Here is a 16,179-nt window from a genome sequence, read left to right as displayed (position 1 = left end):
AAGACAGTAGACCACAAAAGAGGGACTAATAGTTTATGGTGTTAGTCCTCCAGGTTGTGCTCTTTCAAATTTTCACTTCTTAATTGTAGGTATCGTCTTTGTAGGTTTATGTTTCACCGAGTCTGTCATCAATCATTTCCAGTTACATTTTCAGTAGAGACTCATGAAGAGCCCTCTAATCAGTTCTATTAGGTGATTCCATCTCACGCACTCTCTGACAGGTACAAACACTCTACCATGGAGGAAAGCACATAGGAGGAGCAGGACTGGTTATGTACACATTGTTAGTTCTATCAGAGGCCGCAGGCTCAAAAAAGCTACCTCTGACAGACATGGCGCAAGCCACTCTGTCTGGCACATTCCAGAGGAACTACGCCCTTGACCCTTTAACTTCTGTACAGGGATCTGGACTTAAAGTGGCGTCAACTGGATTGCTTTCTTGGAAGAGCTACTATCCTAAGAAGCGAACTAGAGGCAAGAGATTGGTCGGGTATCCAGGTCAGAACCAGGAGGTGGGTGTAGGGACAAAATTGTAAAAAATAATATTAAAAATAAGAGCCAAGGTAAAAAAAAATCAGGAAAGTCCACTAGGAGAATAGCAAGGCACACAAAGTTAACAGAAGCAAGTCAGATTATAACTGGCAGTTGACAGCAAGATTTCAGGAGCTTAAATACCTTGCAGGCCCACCCATAGCATGCAGTAGAGAGCAAACACTGACAGAAGTTAACTCTATATCCAGAGATGCCAACCTACAATTACATTTTTTTAACTGGACCAAAATTCACAGACAGTCAAAAACTTTTATGGACTTTTGCCACACCCTTACTAAAGACCACGCCTCACAAATGCTGATGGCGCATTGGTTAACTCAAATGGCATGACTATAATTTTCGAATAAGTCCTAAGATGTTAAAAACGACTTTTCCACTCATCACCCTTCTTGATACATATCAAACTGTAAGCCCCTGTAAGTGAAAGTTTAGAAAACCACTTAGTCCCCATAAGCTCATTATAAAGGTTGGGTGGGATAAGTGGATATGTATTATTTATCGTGATTTTGTTCAGTTCTCGGAAATCGAGGCAAGGACTGAGGCTACCATCTTTCTTTTTTACAAATAAAAAATCCCGCAGCTACAGACGAGGAATGACGGATATAACCCTTCCGTAAACTTTCGTTCACAAAATTTTTCATGTGGGATACGTACAGGCCCAGATAAGTTGTAAAGGTGAGCTTTAGGTAATTTGGCATAGGGGACAAGATTGATAGCACAATCATAAGGTACATGGGAAGGTAATGTCTCCACCTCTTCTTCCGAAAACACATGTCCGAAGTCTTTCAGGTACACTGGCAGACCCTCTAGACTAACAGAGAACATTTGTACAGAACTTAGACATTTCTTATGACAATTAAGGCTCCACTTAACAATCACCTTATGACAACAATCAATAACAGGATTGTGAATAAGCAACCATAGAAGCCCAAGTACCTCCCCAATAGGTAACTTATCCAAGACAAAACAGGAAATGGATTCAGAGTGAAGTGCTCCTACTTGAAGCATTAATTCTACTGTTACTCATTTGTCAAAGTTCTGAAATCAATAGCCAAAATTGTAATGGGTTTTTCCACACTAACTGTCCCTAAATCCTAATTTCAGAACCAATCCCAAATCAATAAAGTTAGCTGCAGACCGGCAATGAAAGCCAATGCTGGCAATACCTGGTTTTGAAAGGACAAAATAGTATTAAGGCTGCGTTCACACATTGCTTATTTTGAAAAAGCGCGCGCAAAAATACGCAATGTGCCTTGTGTCTGCCAGCAAAGTGAATGGGAAATTCACTTTGCCGTTCAGACACTGTGTGATTTTACGCAGCGCGAAAGCGCAGCTGCGTAAAGAATTGACATGTCAATTCTTTACGCACCGCGGCCTGCGCTTTCTCACATATTGTGCCCATTATAAGCGATGGAATTACGCAGCAGTGTTCACACACTGCGTAATTCCAGCGCTTTTTTACGGAGGTGCAGGAGAAACTACATAATACAGTATGAGTGTACACTGCAGAAAAAAAAGCATGCGTAAAAAAACGCAGCAAAAAACGCAGTGTGTGAATGGAGGTGCTTTTTTTACCTGCGTAAAAAAACGCAGGTAAAAACTGCAGGAAAATACACACGCGTAAAAAAAAAGCAGCAAATACGCAATGTGTGAACGCAGCCTAAGGCTGGCAACTCCAACCTCCATTGGCTCCACCTCAGGTAAATGGACATGCTCCGGGGGAGTAAACAAAGCATCCTGCTGTCCACCATGCCTCTCACAAATTCAGCGGTCCTTCCATAAGGCCTAGGTTATGACATCCACCAAAAAACAAGGGGAATCATGACAAGCAACAAGCCAGAGCGCCCTTAAAGGAAACCTGTCATCAGGTATCATATTAATCAGCATCACAGCTCCATTATAGCCATGCCTTTAGTTTATAGGGCTAAATCCTGATGACAGGTTTCCTTTAGAGATTCGGACAGACTTTTATGGAATTGACACCTGAGGACCACATAGTTTCATTGAACTTCAGTGGACCATTGTCGGAATTCGGTACAATAGTCAACAGCGGTACGGCTCCCCTGTCTCAGGTTTATAATCTTAGCCTCAGCGACCTGGATTCTGTCAGGTTTGTCATAAATTAACCCGAAGGCTTCAATAGAAACTTGTTCTGGGGCTTATGGGGACAGTGAAAACACCCAGATGTGAGGACCTCTAGCTGGAGGGACATAATTATTCCTACCCACTGGGGCTCATCACCTGAGGACCGAGGTTGCAGGGTAATAAATAACCTACGTCTCTCCCTGAATACCCTAAACTGATTCTTTTCTCCGAAAAATCTATCAGGATTTGGCAGCTCAGATGCTAAAAATAGTGTCAAAATGTGTTTATTTTTAAAGATAAAATCTCTAAATGTAAAATCTACAAGAAAAACTCTGCATAACAAACCTTATAAGCCAATGACTGAGAAGACTCTGTGAATCCTCTTGCATTTAGTGGTCAATACTCACATGTGCGGTTATCAGCAGGAATCTGCTCTTTTCTCTGCTCATCGCCCCTCACATATGTCTCTGTAGTATTAATATTGGTCACATCTTTATCCTGAAACAAAGATTGTGAAAGTCACAGACAGATGGAGAAGAAGTCGTTTGAAATGACTTAGAAGAACAGAAAAGATGATAAATGAACATGATAACCAAAAATGATAAGACAGTTATCTCCTGTATAAATCCAACCTGTCGGCTCCTAATGCTAACCAGCAGTCTCCATAACCAGAAAATTGTGAGAAGATCCAGACAACATCTAGTGTCTGTGATTAGCTTTACATCCATTTCAAAATATCAACAGACTGACTTTGTTGAAAGTATATACCACTAGAGTATGCAATGTTGGTTAAAAGAGAATGCCAGACGTGATGGTGCAACTGGGCAGGGGAGAGTTACAGAGGATCAGCCCTGCACTGCAGTTGGGCAGGGGAGAGTTACAGGGGGTCAGCCCTGCACCGCTGTTGGGCAGGGGAGAGTTACAAAGGGCAGCCCTGCAGCTGGACAGGGGAGAGTTACAGAGGGTCAGCCCTGCAGCTGGACAGGGGAGAGTTACAGAGGGTCAGCCCTGCAGCTGGACAGGGGAGAGTTACAGAGGGTCAGCAATGCAGTTGGGCAGGGGAGAGTTACAAGGGTCAGCCCTGTAGCTGGGCAGGGGAGAGTTACAAGGGTCAGCCCTGCAGCTGGACAAGGGAGAGCAACAGAGGGTCAGCCCTGCAGTTGGGCAGGAGAGAGTTACAGAGGATCAGCCCCGCAGCTGGGCAGGGGAGAGTTACAGAGGGTCAGCCCGGCAGCTGGAAAGGGAGAGTAACAGAAGGTCGGCCCTGGAGCTGGGTAGGGGGTGGGGGGGACTTACAGAGGGTCAGCCCTGCAGCTGGGTAGGAGAGAGTTACAGAGGGTCAGCCCTGCAGCTGGGCAGGGGAGAGTTACAGAGGGTCAGCCCTGCAGCTGGGCAGGGGAGAGTTACAGAGGGTCAGCCCTGCAGCTGGGCAGGGGAGAGTTACAGAGGGTCAGCCCTGCAGCTGGGCAGGGGAGAGTTACAGAGGGTCAGCCCTGCAGCTGGGCAGGAGAGAGTTACAGAGGGTCAGCCCTGCAACTAGGGAAGTCTTGAGAGATGTTTCTAGGTGATTCACTGTTTATTTTAAATTGTACCGAATACACAGTAGACTGTAGTTGTAGTGCAAGTTTCCTATGTGGAGCTCTGTAGAGTGAGGTTGTGGCACTATTTACTGCTCATTGTTGGCACCTGGGGCATGATATTCGGAATGCAGAACATTTTGGGGGAGATGATAGGTTTACACTATAAAATAGACCCCTGGGTGCTGTTAGAGTTCAGTTGTAGATTGAGAGTTGAAGAGAGAAGTGAGAGACTGAGAAGCAAGGAGAAATCTGAAACAGAGTGTGTGTGATAAGAAGGGATGAGGATATTGTGCTTCTAATTGGACACTGATACTGATTTGTGGCTGTAAAACTAGAGAACAGCTGGTAACACCTGTGACCTGGTTAGAGATCTGGTGAGGAAAAAGCATTTCTAGTGCTACTGAGCCAGAGGTCCAGAAAGGTATCCAAGAGTATGTGAGGACCCTAAGACATCAAGGACAGAGGCTACGTGTAACACTGAGTTTCGATAAAGATGTCTAGATAGCCAAGCTGGGGCACAGATTGTACACTGGGAGTGGGCTGCAATTCGTGCCACAGTATGTGCCATTAAAAATGTGCTTTTGTTGGAAACAGAAAATTAGATTGACAAGTTATGCACCTGTATTCTCGCTCTATACTGTATCTGTTACAGTAAGTTCATCAGTAGGATTCAGTTAATTTTCATAAAGTTTCATAAAAATTGCTTATGTCCACAAGATCTAATATTACTGTTTTTCTTTTATTACACTAATCTTGACATCATTTCAAGCAAAAAATGATAATCTAGCCATGATAACCTTGTGCAAAGTCATTCAGATTGTTTAATATTCACATTCTGAAAAGTGATAATTTAATTTCATACTGCACGCCGGGGTCATGTGTCTAATAAGTTTCAGTTGTGAAATGGCATGTGTCTCTAATAAATTGACCATTAAGTATAATTACACAAGACCTTCACAGCCGTCTACATATTATAGGGGAGATCTCATGACACCTTCTCTCCATCTACCTGATGATCCTGAGGAACATTGGGATTTTCTGGTTTACTGTCCTGTGGAAAAAGAGGACGGGGACATCGCTCTGGTGTTATCCTCTTACTGGATAGGTCTGTAGGAAACAAATACAGGACTGAATTCATTCTTTACATACATATAATTATAAGCAGTGTGTATTTTGTCCTGTATTACCTGGTGATGTGAGGGGCTGGGGAACCTCCATCATGACGTCCTTGTACAGATCTTTGTGTCCTTGTAAATACTCCCACTCCTCCATGGAGAAATGGATGGTGACATCCTGACACCTTATAGGAACCTGACAAATACAATGATACCAATATTTCCCGATTTCTTCATAGCGTTACTGTATAATGTCCCAGCATTCCCAGCAGTGTCACCTCTCCAGTCAGCAGCTTAATCATCTTGTAGGTGAGTTCTAGGATCTTCTGGTCATTGATGTCCCCATGTATCAGGGTGAGAGGTGGAGGCCCTGTGATTGGTCTCTGAGGTCTTCCCCATCCCTCAGACACAGGAGCCTGACAGCGCTCACTAGAGGTCTTCTTCACTACTGTGTAATCCTGGTTATGAAGAGACACATTAATAAATCTCACTACAGACATTTCCAGAGTCCTCACCTCTCCAGTTCTGTCCATCTGTTATTCCCATAGATAAGAATGATGTAATGTGACGTCATCAGAATCTCTCACCTCTCCAGTAAGCCGGAAGAGGATCTCTAGGGTGAGGTGTAATATCCTCTCCACCATCTTGCCCCTGTCCCTATCCATCCTTGACAGGTCAATCGGAAAATTCTCTTATATAAAAGATCTCCACTGAGAGGATCCGATATTGTAGGGACCTGAATGGGGAGAAGATGACGATGTAACATCATAAAGATCCCATAAGAAATCTCTGGAGCTGTTACCAGCTTCACATGATCACCTCATCTAGTAATGTGGCCTGTCTTGCCTCCCCTCCCCGGATACCGCCATGCCTTCACTTAGCCTCAGTTAAGTGAGGTGACTATAAGGAGTCCATATCACTCTGCAGCTCAATCTCACACTCGCCCCTCGCTCAGGTTACAGATTGATCACCAATCCACACACCAAACACTTTCAAAGCTGCCACCACTGACCAAAAAGGGCGACAAGTCCCAATGTCATACACACAATGTACTCACAGCCCACATACAGGTCACATGTACAAAGTACTAATTAGTCTTTATGGAGACACTTAGGTTCTTTAGGGCAAAAAAGGAAAGCTATTAAAGTTTTAGGGTTTATTACACGAAAGGTGCCGTGCTTAATATGTATGAAAAAAATAGGGAAGTTATATGATATGAATCTTGCCTGAAAGATGTTACAATCAAAAGATGTCCAGGATGTCACTCATTTGGGGTAACAGCCATGTGCTCTCACTAGACTACACTCCGACTTTACATAGTAAAATGGTGTGTGAGGCATCAGAGGTGGAAGTCATGCGCTAATGGTGTTTCCCCAAGCAGGATGAGGGAGACAGTAACATTTCACAGACATTCGGAAGTCAGTGGGAGAAATGGAGACTTAGACATGACATACCATATTGTATACAATACATATAAATTACAGTGGCCTATCTTCACTACAGTCGCATACAGAGATTTATCACAGAATATATAGAAGGGAACACGTTCTGTGTCCTGGAATGTGTTGCAGTATTGAAGAGATTAATGGTGCCTGTGTCCAGTAATGGGGAATCTCCACATACTTCCACACAGACAGCCACCCACTAGATAGATAGCTGTAGCTGTTGCTAAATCCTAGTGGACTGAAGAACTTGGTCTCCCTGTCCACTAGGATTTAACTTTCTTTTTCATGTAGAGCAGGCTAAAGGGATGTTTGAAAATTTGTGAATCCTTCAAAATTTTCTATATTTTTGTATCTAAGGTTACCTTCAGAGAGGAAAGGAACTTGCACTCTAGTGCCACCTCTCTGAAGAGGCAATTTGCATATTTAATTTCCCAGAGGAGCATGCATGGTGTACAGTCATGGCCAAAAGTTTTGAGAATGACACCAAAATTATATTTTCACATGATCTGCTGGCCTCTGGTTTTTATTAGTGTTTGTCTGATGTTTATATCACATACAGAAATATAATTGCAATCATATTATGAGTACCAATAGGTTATATTGACAGTTAGAATGAGTTAATGCAGCAAGTCAATATTTGCAGAGTTGCCCCTTCTTCGTCAAGACCTCTGTAATTCTCCCTGGCATGCTCTCGAACAACTTTTGGACCAAATCCTGACTGATCGCAGTCCATTCTTGCATAATCAATGCTTGCATTTTGCCAGAATTTGTTGGTTTTTGTTTGTCCACCCGTCTCTTGATGACTGACCACAAGTTCTCAATGGGATTAAGATCTGGGGAGTTTCCAGGCCATGGACTCAAAATCTCTATGTTTTGTTCCATGAGCCATTTAGTTATCACCTTTGCTTTATGGCAAGGTGCTCCATCATGCTGGAAAAGGCATTGTTGGGCGCCAAACTGCTCTTGGACGGTTGGGAGAAGTTGCTCTTGGAGGACATTCTGGTACCATTCTTTATTCATGGCTGTGTTTTTAGGCAAGACTGTGAGTGAGCCGATTCCCTTGGCTGAGAAGCAACCCCACACATGAATGGTTTCAGGATGCTTTACAGTTGGCATGAGACAAGACTGGGGGTAGCGCTCACCTCTTCTCCGAATAAGCTGTTTTCCAGATGTCCCAAACAATCAAAAAGGGGATTCATCAGAGAAAATGACTTTGTCCCAGTCCTCAGCAGTCCACTCCCTGTACCTTTTGCAGAATATCAGTCGGTCCCTGATGTTTTTTCTGGAGAGAAGTGGCTTCTTTGCTGCCCTCCTTGAAACCAGCCCTTGCTCAAAGAGTCTCCGCCTCACAGTGCGTGCAGAAGCACTCACACCAGCCTGCTGCCATTCCTGAGCAAGCTCGGCACTGCTGGTAGTCCGATCCCGCAGCTAAAACAGTTTTAAGATACGGTCCTGGCGCTTGCTGGTCTTTCTTGGGCGCCCTGCAGCCTTTTTGACAACAATGGAAGTGCTCTCCTTGAAGTTCTTGATGATGCGATAGATTGTTGACTGAGGTGCAATCTTTGTAGCTGCGATACTCTTCCCTGTTAGGCCATTTTTGTGCAGTGCAATGATGGCTGCACGTGTTTCTTCAGAGATAACCATGGTTAACTGAAGAGAAACAATGATACCAAGAACCAGCCTCCTTTTAAAGTGTCCAGTGATGTCATTCTTACTTAATCATGACTGATTGATCGCCAGCCCTGTCCTCATCAACACCCACACCTGTGTTAATGGATCAATCACTAAAACGATGTTAGCTGCTCCTTTTAAGGCAGGACTGCAATGATGTTGAAATGTGTTTTGGGGGTTAAAGTTCATTTTCTGGCCAAATATTGACTTTGCAAGTACAGTAATTGCTGTTAAGCTGATCACTCTTTGACATTCAGGAGTATATGCAAATTGCCATTACAAAAAATGAAGCTGTAAACTTTGGAAAAATTACTATTTGTCTCATTCTCAATACTTTTGGCCATGACTGTATAAGTCTTCTCACTCTGACATGCCAGGCCTGGCTTGTCACTCTCCATAAGGAGAAACGTTACCCCTTAAATCCCATTCTTAAGCCTCTCACCTAGCCAAATCATATCTCATGCTTAGCACTGATGAGGGGCAACACCGTGCCTGGAAATTAAGTCATATGGCCAGGCTCGTTAAAGGGTCGATATTAACGTTTAGGATTGCTACTTCCAATAGGTGGCACTAGAGTCCAAGCCCTCTTCCTCTCTGAAGAGGCAATTTGCATAATATATTTTTGTAAAAACTTGACCTAAAAACTACATCAGTTTTTCATTCCTAAAACTAGACAACAAATCAAAACAAATGAGTTAAGAAATAGGAAAATAATTCAATATCACATGTCAGAGAGGCAAATGTATGTGAACTTTTAGAATTAGATAAGGTGAAATTAGATAGATAAAATTAGAGTCTTGTGATGTCAATCAATGAGATAACAGGTGTGAGTGATGGACCTGTTTTATTTTAAGAATAGAGATCTATCAGAGTTTTAGCTTCACAGTCTGATATTGAAGACCTATCCTATGGATAGCCCATTAACATGTAAGTACTGAAAAGTCCCTTTAAGCAGTTCATGCAAAATACAGGACTTGCTTGCTGGCAATCCTATTCAAGGGTGATACTGCTTGGACCCCCATCAATCAGAAAGTACTCCCATTTCCCACAGATAAGTGATAACTTTCAAACTTGAGAACACCCCTTTAATGGTCGGGATCTGCCTGTACATTGCTGTACACTCATAATGCTTTATCAAGAGTCTATATTACCCTATAGTGTAAGCTAAACCTTACTTATATAGTGGGTATGGAAAATATTTAGACCCCTTTAAATTTTTCACTCTTTGTTTCATTGCAGCCACTTGGTAAATTCTAAAAAGTTAATTTTTTTTCTCATTAAAGTACACTCTGCACCCCATCTTGACTGAGAAAAAAACAGAAATGTAGAAATTTTTGCAAATTTATTAAAAAGAAAAACTGAAATGTCACATGGTCATAAGTATTCAGACCCTTTGCTCAGACACTCATATTTAAGTCACATGCTGTCTATTTCCTTGTGATCCTCCTTGAGATAGTTCTACTCCTTCATTGGAGTCCAGCTGTGTTTAATTAAACTGATAGGACTTGATTTGGAAAGGCACACACCTGTCTATATAAGACCTCACAGCTCACAGTGCATGTCAGACCAAATGAGAATCATGAGCTCAAAAGGAACTGCCCAAGGAGCTCAGAGACAGAATTGTGGCAAGGCCTGTGGCAAAGTCTGAATACTTTCCGTACCCATTGTACATGTATCCACCTAAAACCGCAGGACATTATTCACATAATGTGCCTTCAGGGGCAGGAAAACGACAATACAGTCCACACCCTTACACATACATTCAGAGAGATGGGTGTTAGGCTATGTGCCCACGATGCAGAAATGAAGCAGAAAATTTGTGCAGCGTTTCTGCATCTCCCTTGCCAGAAAAAAAGTATGCAGATTGGGCATGCATTTTTCCTGCAGAATACATGCGTTAATGCATGCGTTTCCGCATGTGGACTGACAAGCACTTTCCAGGCGATAGCATCACTTGGAAAGTGCTTGACAACTAGGTCACACTATATAAATCCATTCAAACGGCATGGATTTATATAGTGTGACCATAAAAATAAAAAAATAAAGCTATACTTACCTCTGATGCCCCGCTGCGTGTGCTGTCGCACTCGTCCTGGCTTCTTCCTGGTTGCCGGGCTCTCGCGAGACAGCCTGCGGTCACATGACCGCGGCATCATCTCAGGTCCTGGAAGATAAGCGTTGCCGGCAAGCAGAGAGAAGCCGCCGGACAGGTGAATATAACTTTATTTTTTTATTCTTTTTTTACAGGTACAATGGTACCCAGGTCTGGATGAGAGTCTTCTCTCCTCCAGAACTGGGTACCATCCGCACATTGAAACGCATATAATCCGTGTGTACAAATGTACAGACACGGATTATATGCAAGTCAATGGCGGCAATTCCGCAAAATTAATGAACATGCTGCCGATTTATGAGCGCTGCAGAAACGCTGCGGAAAAATCCACAGCATGTGCATTGACATTGCGGAATGCCATTGGGGACCATGGGGTGCGGATTACCAAGCGTTTTTGATGAGTTTCCGCTGTGGAAATTCCGCAGCGGAAACGCATGAAAAATGCATCGTGGGCACGCAGCCTTACTGGCTGCTAACAATTGCCCACCCTGAGGTGTGGTATGATGGACAGCTGTACCAAAAGACCTTTCTTGTGTGTCTCAGTCTCCGCAAGAGGCTAAGTGAAGGACTGACATCTAAACCTGTGAGCATGTGCTATACATGGACTGTTTATTTTCTGTTTTGGTTTTGTTTTGCCTTTTGTACCCAGAAGAGGCTGTTTTTTGTTTTGTTAAGCAGGAAGATTTATGGACATTTAAGAAATGCACATTTGTTTTGAACCAGCGAATTGGACCCCTGTTTGTGCACTAGCATCTACCCAAGGGCTGATCCCTTACATGTATGAAGACATAAAATAAGGGTAAATTTACATAATACAGAAACTAGATAAAAAGGTGACTGCAAAACAACAATATAACATATGTACAATAGATGAGATCCTATGTCAGTGCGGAGTAAATAACAAAAGCTCTTAGAGTAACATGTGAGTGGCCTTCACACCCGCTTAGGAAGGTGATATATAATATTATGTCGCATGAAAGAGAAAGTGCAATAGTGCAGAGTAAATCACCTCATGAGAGGAGTGAAGGCTGCACATCTGAACAAAGCAAAGCAGTAGAAGAAATACAAGTATAATAGGAATATATACAACACGGCTGTGAAACAGACACAGGAATGAATCCTATGACCAACAACAAAGGCACCATTGATGCAAGTTTCGTGTTCAGCTTCCTCAGAGGGGCTGTAATAATATGTAAAAGGGGGTGTTTATTATAGTCAGATGCCCAATGTCTGAACAAACAGTTCTACCTGAGATGTAGCAGGTGGGTATGGCACTAGTACTAGAGGTACGTCCCGACTGCTGCCGGGATCGGCGTTCAGTGTCGATCCACCTCGACCACATATGCCATGCGGAGATCGGAGCATCACAGAGCTTTTGTGATTTACTCCGCGCTGACATAGGATCTGATCTATTGTACATATATTATATTGTGGTATTACAGTCACCTTTATCCCGTCTCTGTATCATGTAAATTTCCCCTTATTTTATGTCTTCATAGACATATATATTCATGAGGTGAATTAATAATCCTTTATATTATTCTGTACAGCGACGATCTTCATTCTTTACACTTCTCAGTCTCGTTCCTTGTAGGATTTATACATTTAGGACTTGTGAGAAAATCTGACGTTATTTTTAGGTCAAATTAATTCAGAATTAATTCTAGTGGTCAGAGAGACCCCGTCCTTCAGCCCATTAGGGTTTAGTCCTGTTCCCCATCACACGCTCCCTGCTCCCTCATTACCTCTCACCAGTGCAGGCGGCTTCTCTCACACGGAGCCTCAAAATGGAGACTGGCTCCTCCCCTCCATGTGACTGATCACATGACTGTGACCTCATCACAGGTCCTGTGCGCACAGAACAGCCATATATCCAGTGTGCGGCTCTGCAGGTGGAGGTATGTGGAGATTCCCCATTATTATTATTAACCCCCTCAGTGCTGAGCCTGTGATAAATCCCTGTATGTGACTATAGTGTGATTGTGTGTTATACCGGGGGCAGGACGGGGCCATGACTGGATGTAGTGATCATGTGAAGCCGGTAACAGCTCCGGAGATTTCTTACATGGGATCTTTATGATGTTACATCGTCATCTTCTCCCCATTCAGGTCCCTACAATATCGGATCCTCTCAGTGGAGATCTTCTATATAAGAGATATTTCCTGATTGACCCGTCAGCTGAAATCTTAAGACACAGACATCAAAGGTAATTTTTTTTTTTGCCAGATTAGGGAGGTGAATAAGTGTCTCAAGAACTGGTGCAGGGAGGTCTTTGTGTTCCTGGAGAACTGGGCTGACTTCTCGATTGGGTCCAGATCTACACTAGGGATGTGCTACGCCTCAATGGGAAGGGTGCAGCTGTGCTGGAAGAAAAAATGGATAGAAAGTTGGAAGAGTGTTAAAGCTAGGAACTGGGGGAGGACAAATACTGTACAGGAGGGGGAAGACTGTGTAGATAGTGACCTGGGCTTAAGAAATGACAGTGGGGTGGTATGGGGGAAGGGGTTTGGAAAGTCACTACACAAAGGAGCTGTTGAAGCTCTTTATATATATAACATTTTGGATCTCATTTATCCTACACTCTACCCTGAGCACTTACATTGGGGGTTTCCATCTAAATCTTTGAATTTTGTGATTTAGATGTAATCCCCAAGGGATCCATTCACTATAATGAGGCAGCAGAGTTAAGGCCCCGTCACACTTAGCGACACTGCAACGATCCCGACAACGATACGACCTGTCAGGGATCGTTGCTGCGTCGCTATGTGGTCGCTGGTGAGCTGTCAAACAGGCAGGCTCACCAGCGATCAGGGGAGCAGCAACATCGTGGAAAGAATCTTTCCACGATGTCCTGCTCCTGGTTACGAGCCTGCTGATGCTGGAGCAGGCTGGTAACCATGATAAACATCGGGTTACTAGGGGCGCACGTGCACCTAGTAACCCGTTGTTTATCACGGTTACCACTCTGCTACGGTGAGCGGGAGGTTACCGCTCACTTTAGCAGGCTCGTAACCATGATAAACAGCGGGTTACTAAGTGCGCGTGTGCCCCTAGTAACCCGATGTTTATCATGGTTACCAGCCTGATCACTGCTCCCGCTGGTCACACACAGCGATGTGTGCTGACCAGCGGGAGGGCAACGACCAAAAAATGGTCCAGGACACTTTGCAGCGATCAGCGACCTCACAGCAGGGGCCTGATCGCTGCAAAGTGTCACACATAGCGACATCGCTGGTGCGTCACCAAAACCGTGACACAGCAGCGATCTCGCTATGTGAGACGGGGGCTTTACTCTGGACTCTATTTGGCCTCTGTTCAGCCATGCCCTTCTTTTCAGAGGTGCACAAAACTGGCTGCGCTTTTATGCACGCTTCATACACTGACGAGCAAAAGGGTAACAATTTTTTTGAACCTTTTGACTTTCAGGCTCCATATCTCACCATCCACTACTGCTTCTAATGCTACTACCATCATTTTATAGACAATCATCTTGACTACCTCATACAAAAATTTGCCATGCATCTATTTAACATATGATTAGTTATGTAGATTCTTGTTATGTCAATGCATTGTTACTGTTTTGCTCCTGGTAGTGGAAAAATATTTTGCTTCCCATATACTACAAAATACAACCTGTTCTCACTTTCCTTAATAGCTCAGTGTGTTATTAGGTTGATTCCCTGGTTCAAATTGAGGAACCGCCATGAAGAAAATTTCCCAAGAAAAGAGAAAAGGCATCATTGAGCTCCTCGATAGTGGTCTCTCGGCCAAGAAAATTGCGAAACTGCATCATGTGAGTGCCATGACAGTTGGGAGAATACGAAATGAAGTCCGTCCATCCATTCAAAAGCCCAGAGGTGGACGTCCAGGCAAAATATCGAAGTCAACAAGTCGGCTCATCACAAAGTCTATCAGTTCTGGAGCGATAAGCACAGCAGTGGATGTGGCTCGTATGCTTCGTAATAGTGAGATCACAGATGTCCATGCAAGCACCGTACGACGCACGTTACACAAGTCTGGAATGGTGGCCCGAAAAAAGGTGAAGAAGCCTAGACTTCAAAATAAGAAGCGTCAGCTCGAGTTTACCAACAGTGTACATAAAGTGCATGAACACTAATGTCAGAAGCCTCACCAACAAGATGGAGGAATTAGAACATTTTTTACATTTTTATCCTCCTAATACAGTACATTGCAATCATCATATTATATAGCACTGTGTACTTACAATTGCTTATTTTGCCCTTCTACCCAGCTAATCAATTTTCCATTAGGTCTATGACATCACGATTAAAAACTGACTAGCTAAATCCTTTCATGCACTATGTACAAACAGGAGGTACATTTTCTCTGCACAAGTTATGCGTCACTGCAAAGTCTATATCATAGGGAAGGAGCAGAGCTGCTGGGTCAGAAGTTGAAGAGGGAAATTATAAATGCAGGGACAAGATATTTCCTGTTTGTACATAGAGCTGAGAAAAGAGAAGAATTAGCTGGGTAGAAAGGCAAAACGAGCAATTGTAAGTACACAGTGCTATATCATATGATAATTGCAATATATTAAGAGGATAAAAACTTGATAAGAGTGCTTCTTTAAAGGGGTCGTCGACTACTTAAACATTGATAGCTTATCTTTTGGATAAGTCATCAATGTCTGATCAGTGGGCGGCGTCTGGAACGAAGCTCAGTTATGGAGCTGCACAGTGCAGCTCCGACGACTGTATAGTGACTGCGACTGGGTACTGCACATCTGCCCCCTATTCAAATCAATAGGGGGTGGATGTGCAGTAGCTGGCCGCAGCCACCATACAATAGACAGAGCTGTACTGCACAGGGACATGACATATGATGTCTCAGATCTATCTCCAGGCCAAGATTTATCATATGATCCTTTTTAACAGCTCCTATCTTCTGATTTATTACAGACTGTTAAGCAAAGCAAAAATAACAAAAGGGATGGTAAACACAGTTAAAAATACACTAACTGTATTTTAAATGGGTTTTCCGATGCTTTAATTCTGCCCGATACGACATTAGTCGTGGAGAGAAGCTGCTCTACGCGATTAGGACCATTGCCAAAGCAACCATTGACAACGGTCCAGATCACTCACAGCATTGTCCTCCGATGGCTCCTCTGTAACGGGGACTAATATCCCAGCCGCAGTTACAGGAAAAAAACTATAAATAAAAAACACAATAAATATTGAAATAGTCTGATGACGGCTGATTTTTCTAGAGACACAATAAAATTTTGAATGACACCATTCATTTTACTTTCTAGAAAAACATCAATAAAATCCAGATGTGGTGAAATTACACAAAAAGCAATTTCACAATTGTTTTTTGCTTTTGTTTTTACGGTGTTTATTGTGCTATTGAAATACCCTTACAATATGAAGCTAGAGCGGAGTACCAAAATGGTGGTATCAAACTTGTATAGAATTAAAGATTTTTTTTATTTCTCATTAAAATGAAAATTCAGAAATTGGTAGAAGAAAAAAATTTGCCTTGTGTACCAATTTCCTGATATCCGTAACGTTTTCATTGTAATGACAATGGAGTGGTGTGAGGCTTTGTATTTTCCGTGGACAAGAATCAAGTCCTCACACAACTAGGGCTC

General features: G+C 43.0%; 1 protein-coding gene and 1 long non-coding RNA gene across 3 annotated transcripts in view; one reads left to right on the top strand and one right to left on the bottom strand.

The window, feature by feature from the left end:
- LOC141272062 (uncharacterized) overlaps positions 1 to 12,387 on the bottom strand; it is a 101,591-nt gene extending 89,204 nt beyond the window's left edge. Inside the window, exons 1-6 of one of the 2 annotated variants that reach the window (XM_073682367.1) lie at positions 12,307 to 12,387; positions 5,920 to 6,068; positions 5,611 to 5,790; positions 5,405 to 5,528; positions 5,227 to 5,324; positions 3,045 to 3,135 (exon numbers count right to left, since the gene is read on the bottom strand). In XM_073682367.1, the coding sequence (XP_073538468.1) occupies positions 3,045 to 3,135; positions 5,227 to 5,324; positions 5,405 to 5,528; positions 5,611 to 5,790; positions 5,920 to 5,997 (571 nt within the window). In that variant the 5' untranslated portion in view covers positions 5,998 to 6,068; positions 12,307 to 12,387. Of the gene's footprint in view, positions 1 to 3,044; positions 3,136 to 5,221; positions 5,325 to 5,404; positions 5,529 to 5,610; positions 5,791 to 5,919; positions 6,069 to 12,306 lie in introns of both variants that reach the window. The other variant, XM_073682370.1, reaches the window with a different exon arrangement.
- Positions 12,376 to 15,858, top strand: LOC141272079 (uncharacterized). Its single transcript, XR_012321960.1, has 3 exons — positions 12,376 to 12,459; positions 12,671 to 12,768; positions 14,218 to 15,858. It is a non-coding gene; the product is annotated as an uncharacterized lncRNA (long non-coding RNA).
- The last annotated feature ends 321 nt before the right edge of the window (positions 15,859 to 16,179 follow it).

Source organism: Phyllobates terribilis, unplaced genomic scaffold, assembly GCF_046119375.1.
Source record: "Phyllobates terribilis strain yellow unplaced genomic scaffold, ASM4611937v1 Scaffold_5__5_contigs__length_657084704, whole genome shotgun sequence".
Taxonomy (NCBI): domain Eukaryota; kingdom Metazoa; phylum Chordata; class Amphibia; order Anura; family Dendrobatidae; genus Phyllobates; species Phyllobates terribilis.
Note: the sequence above shows the minus strand (reverse complement) of the source record. Positions and strands in the feature narration are given on the sequence as shown.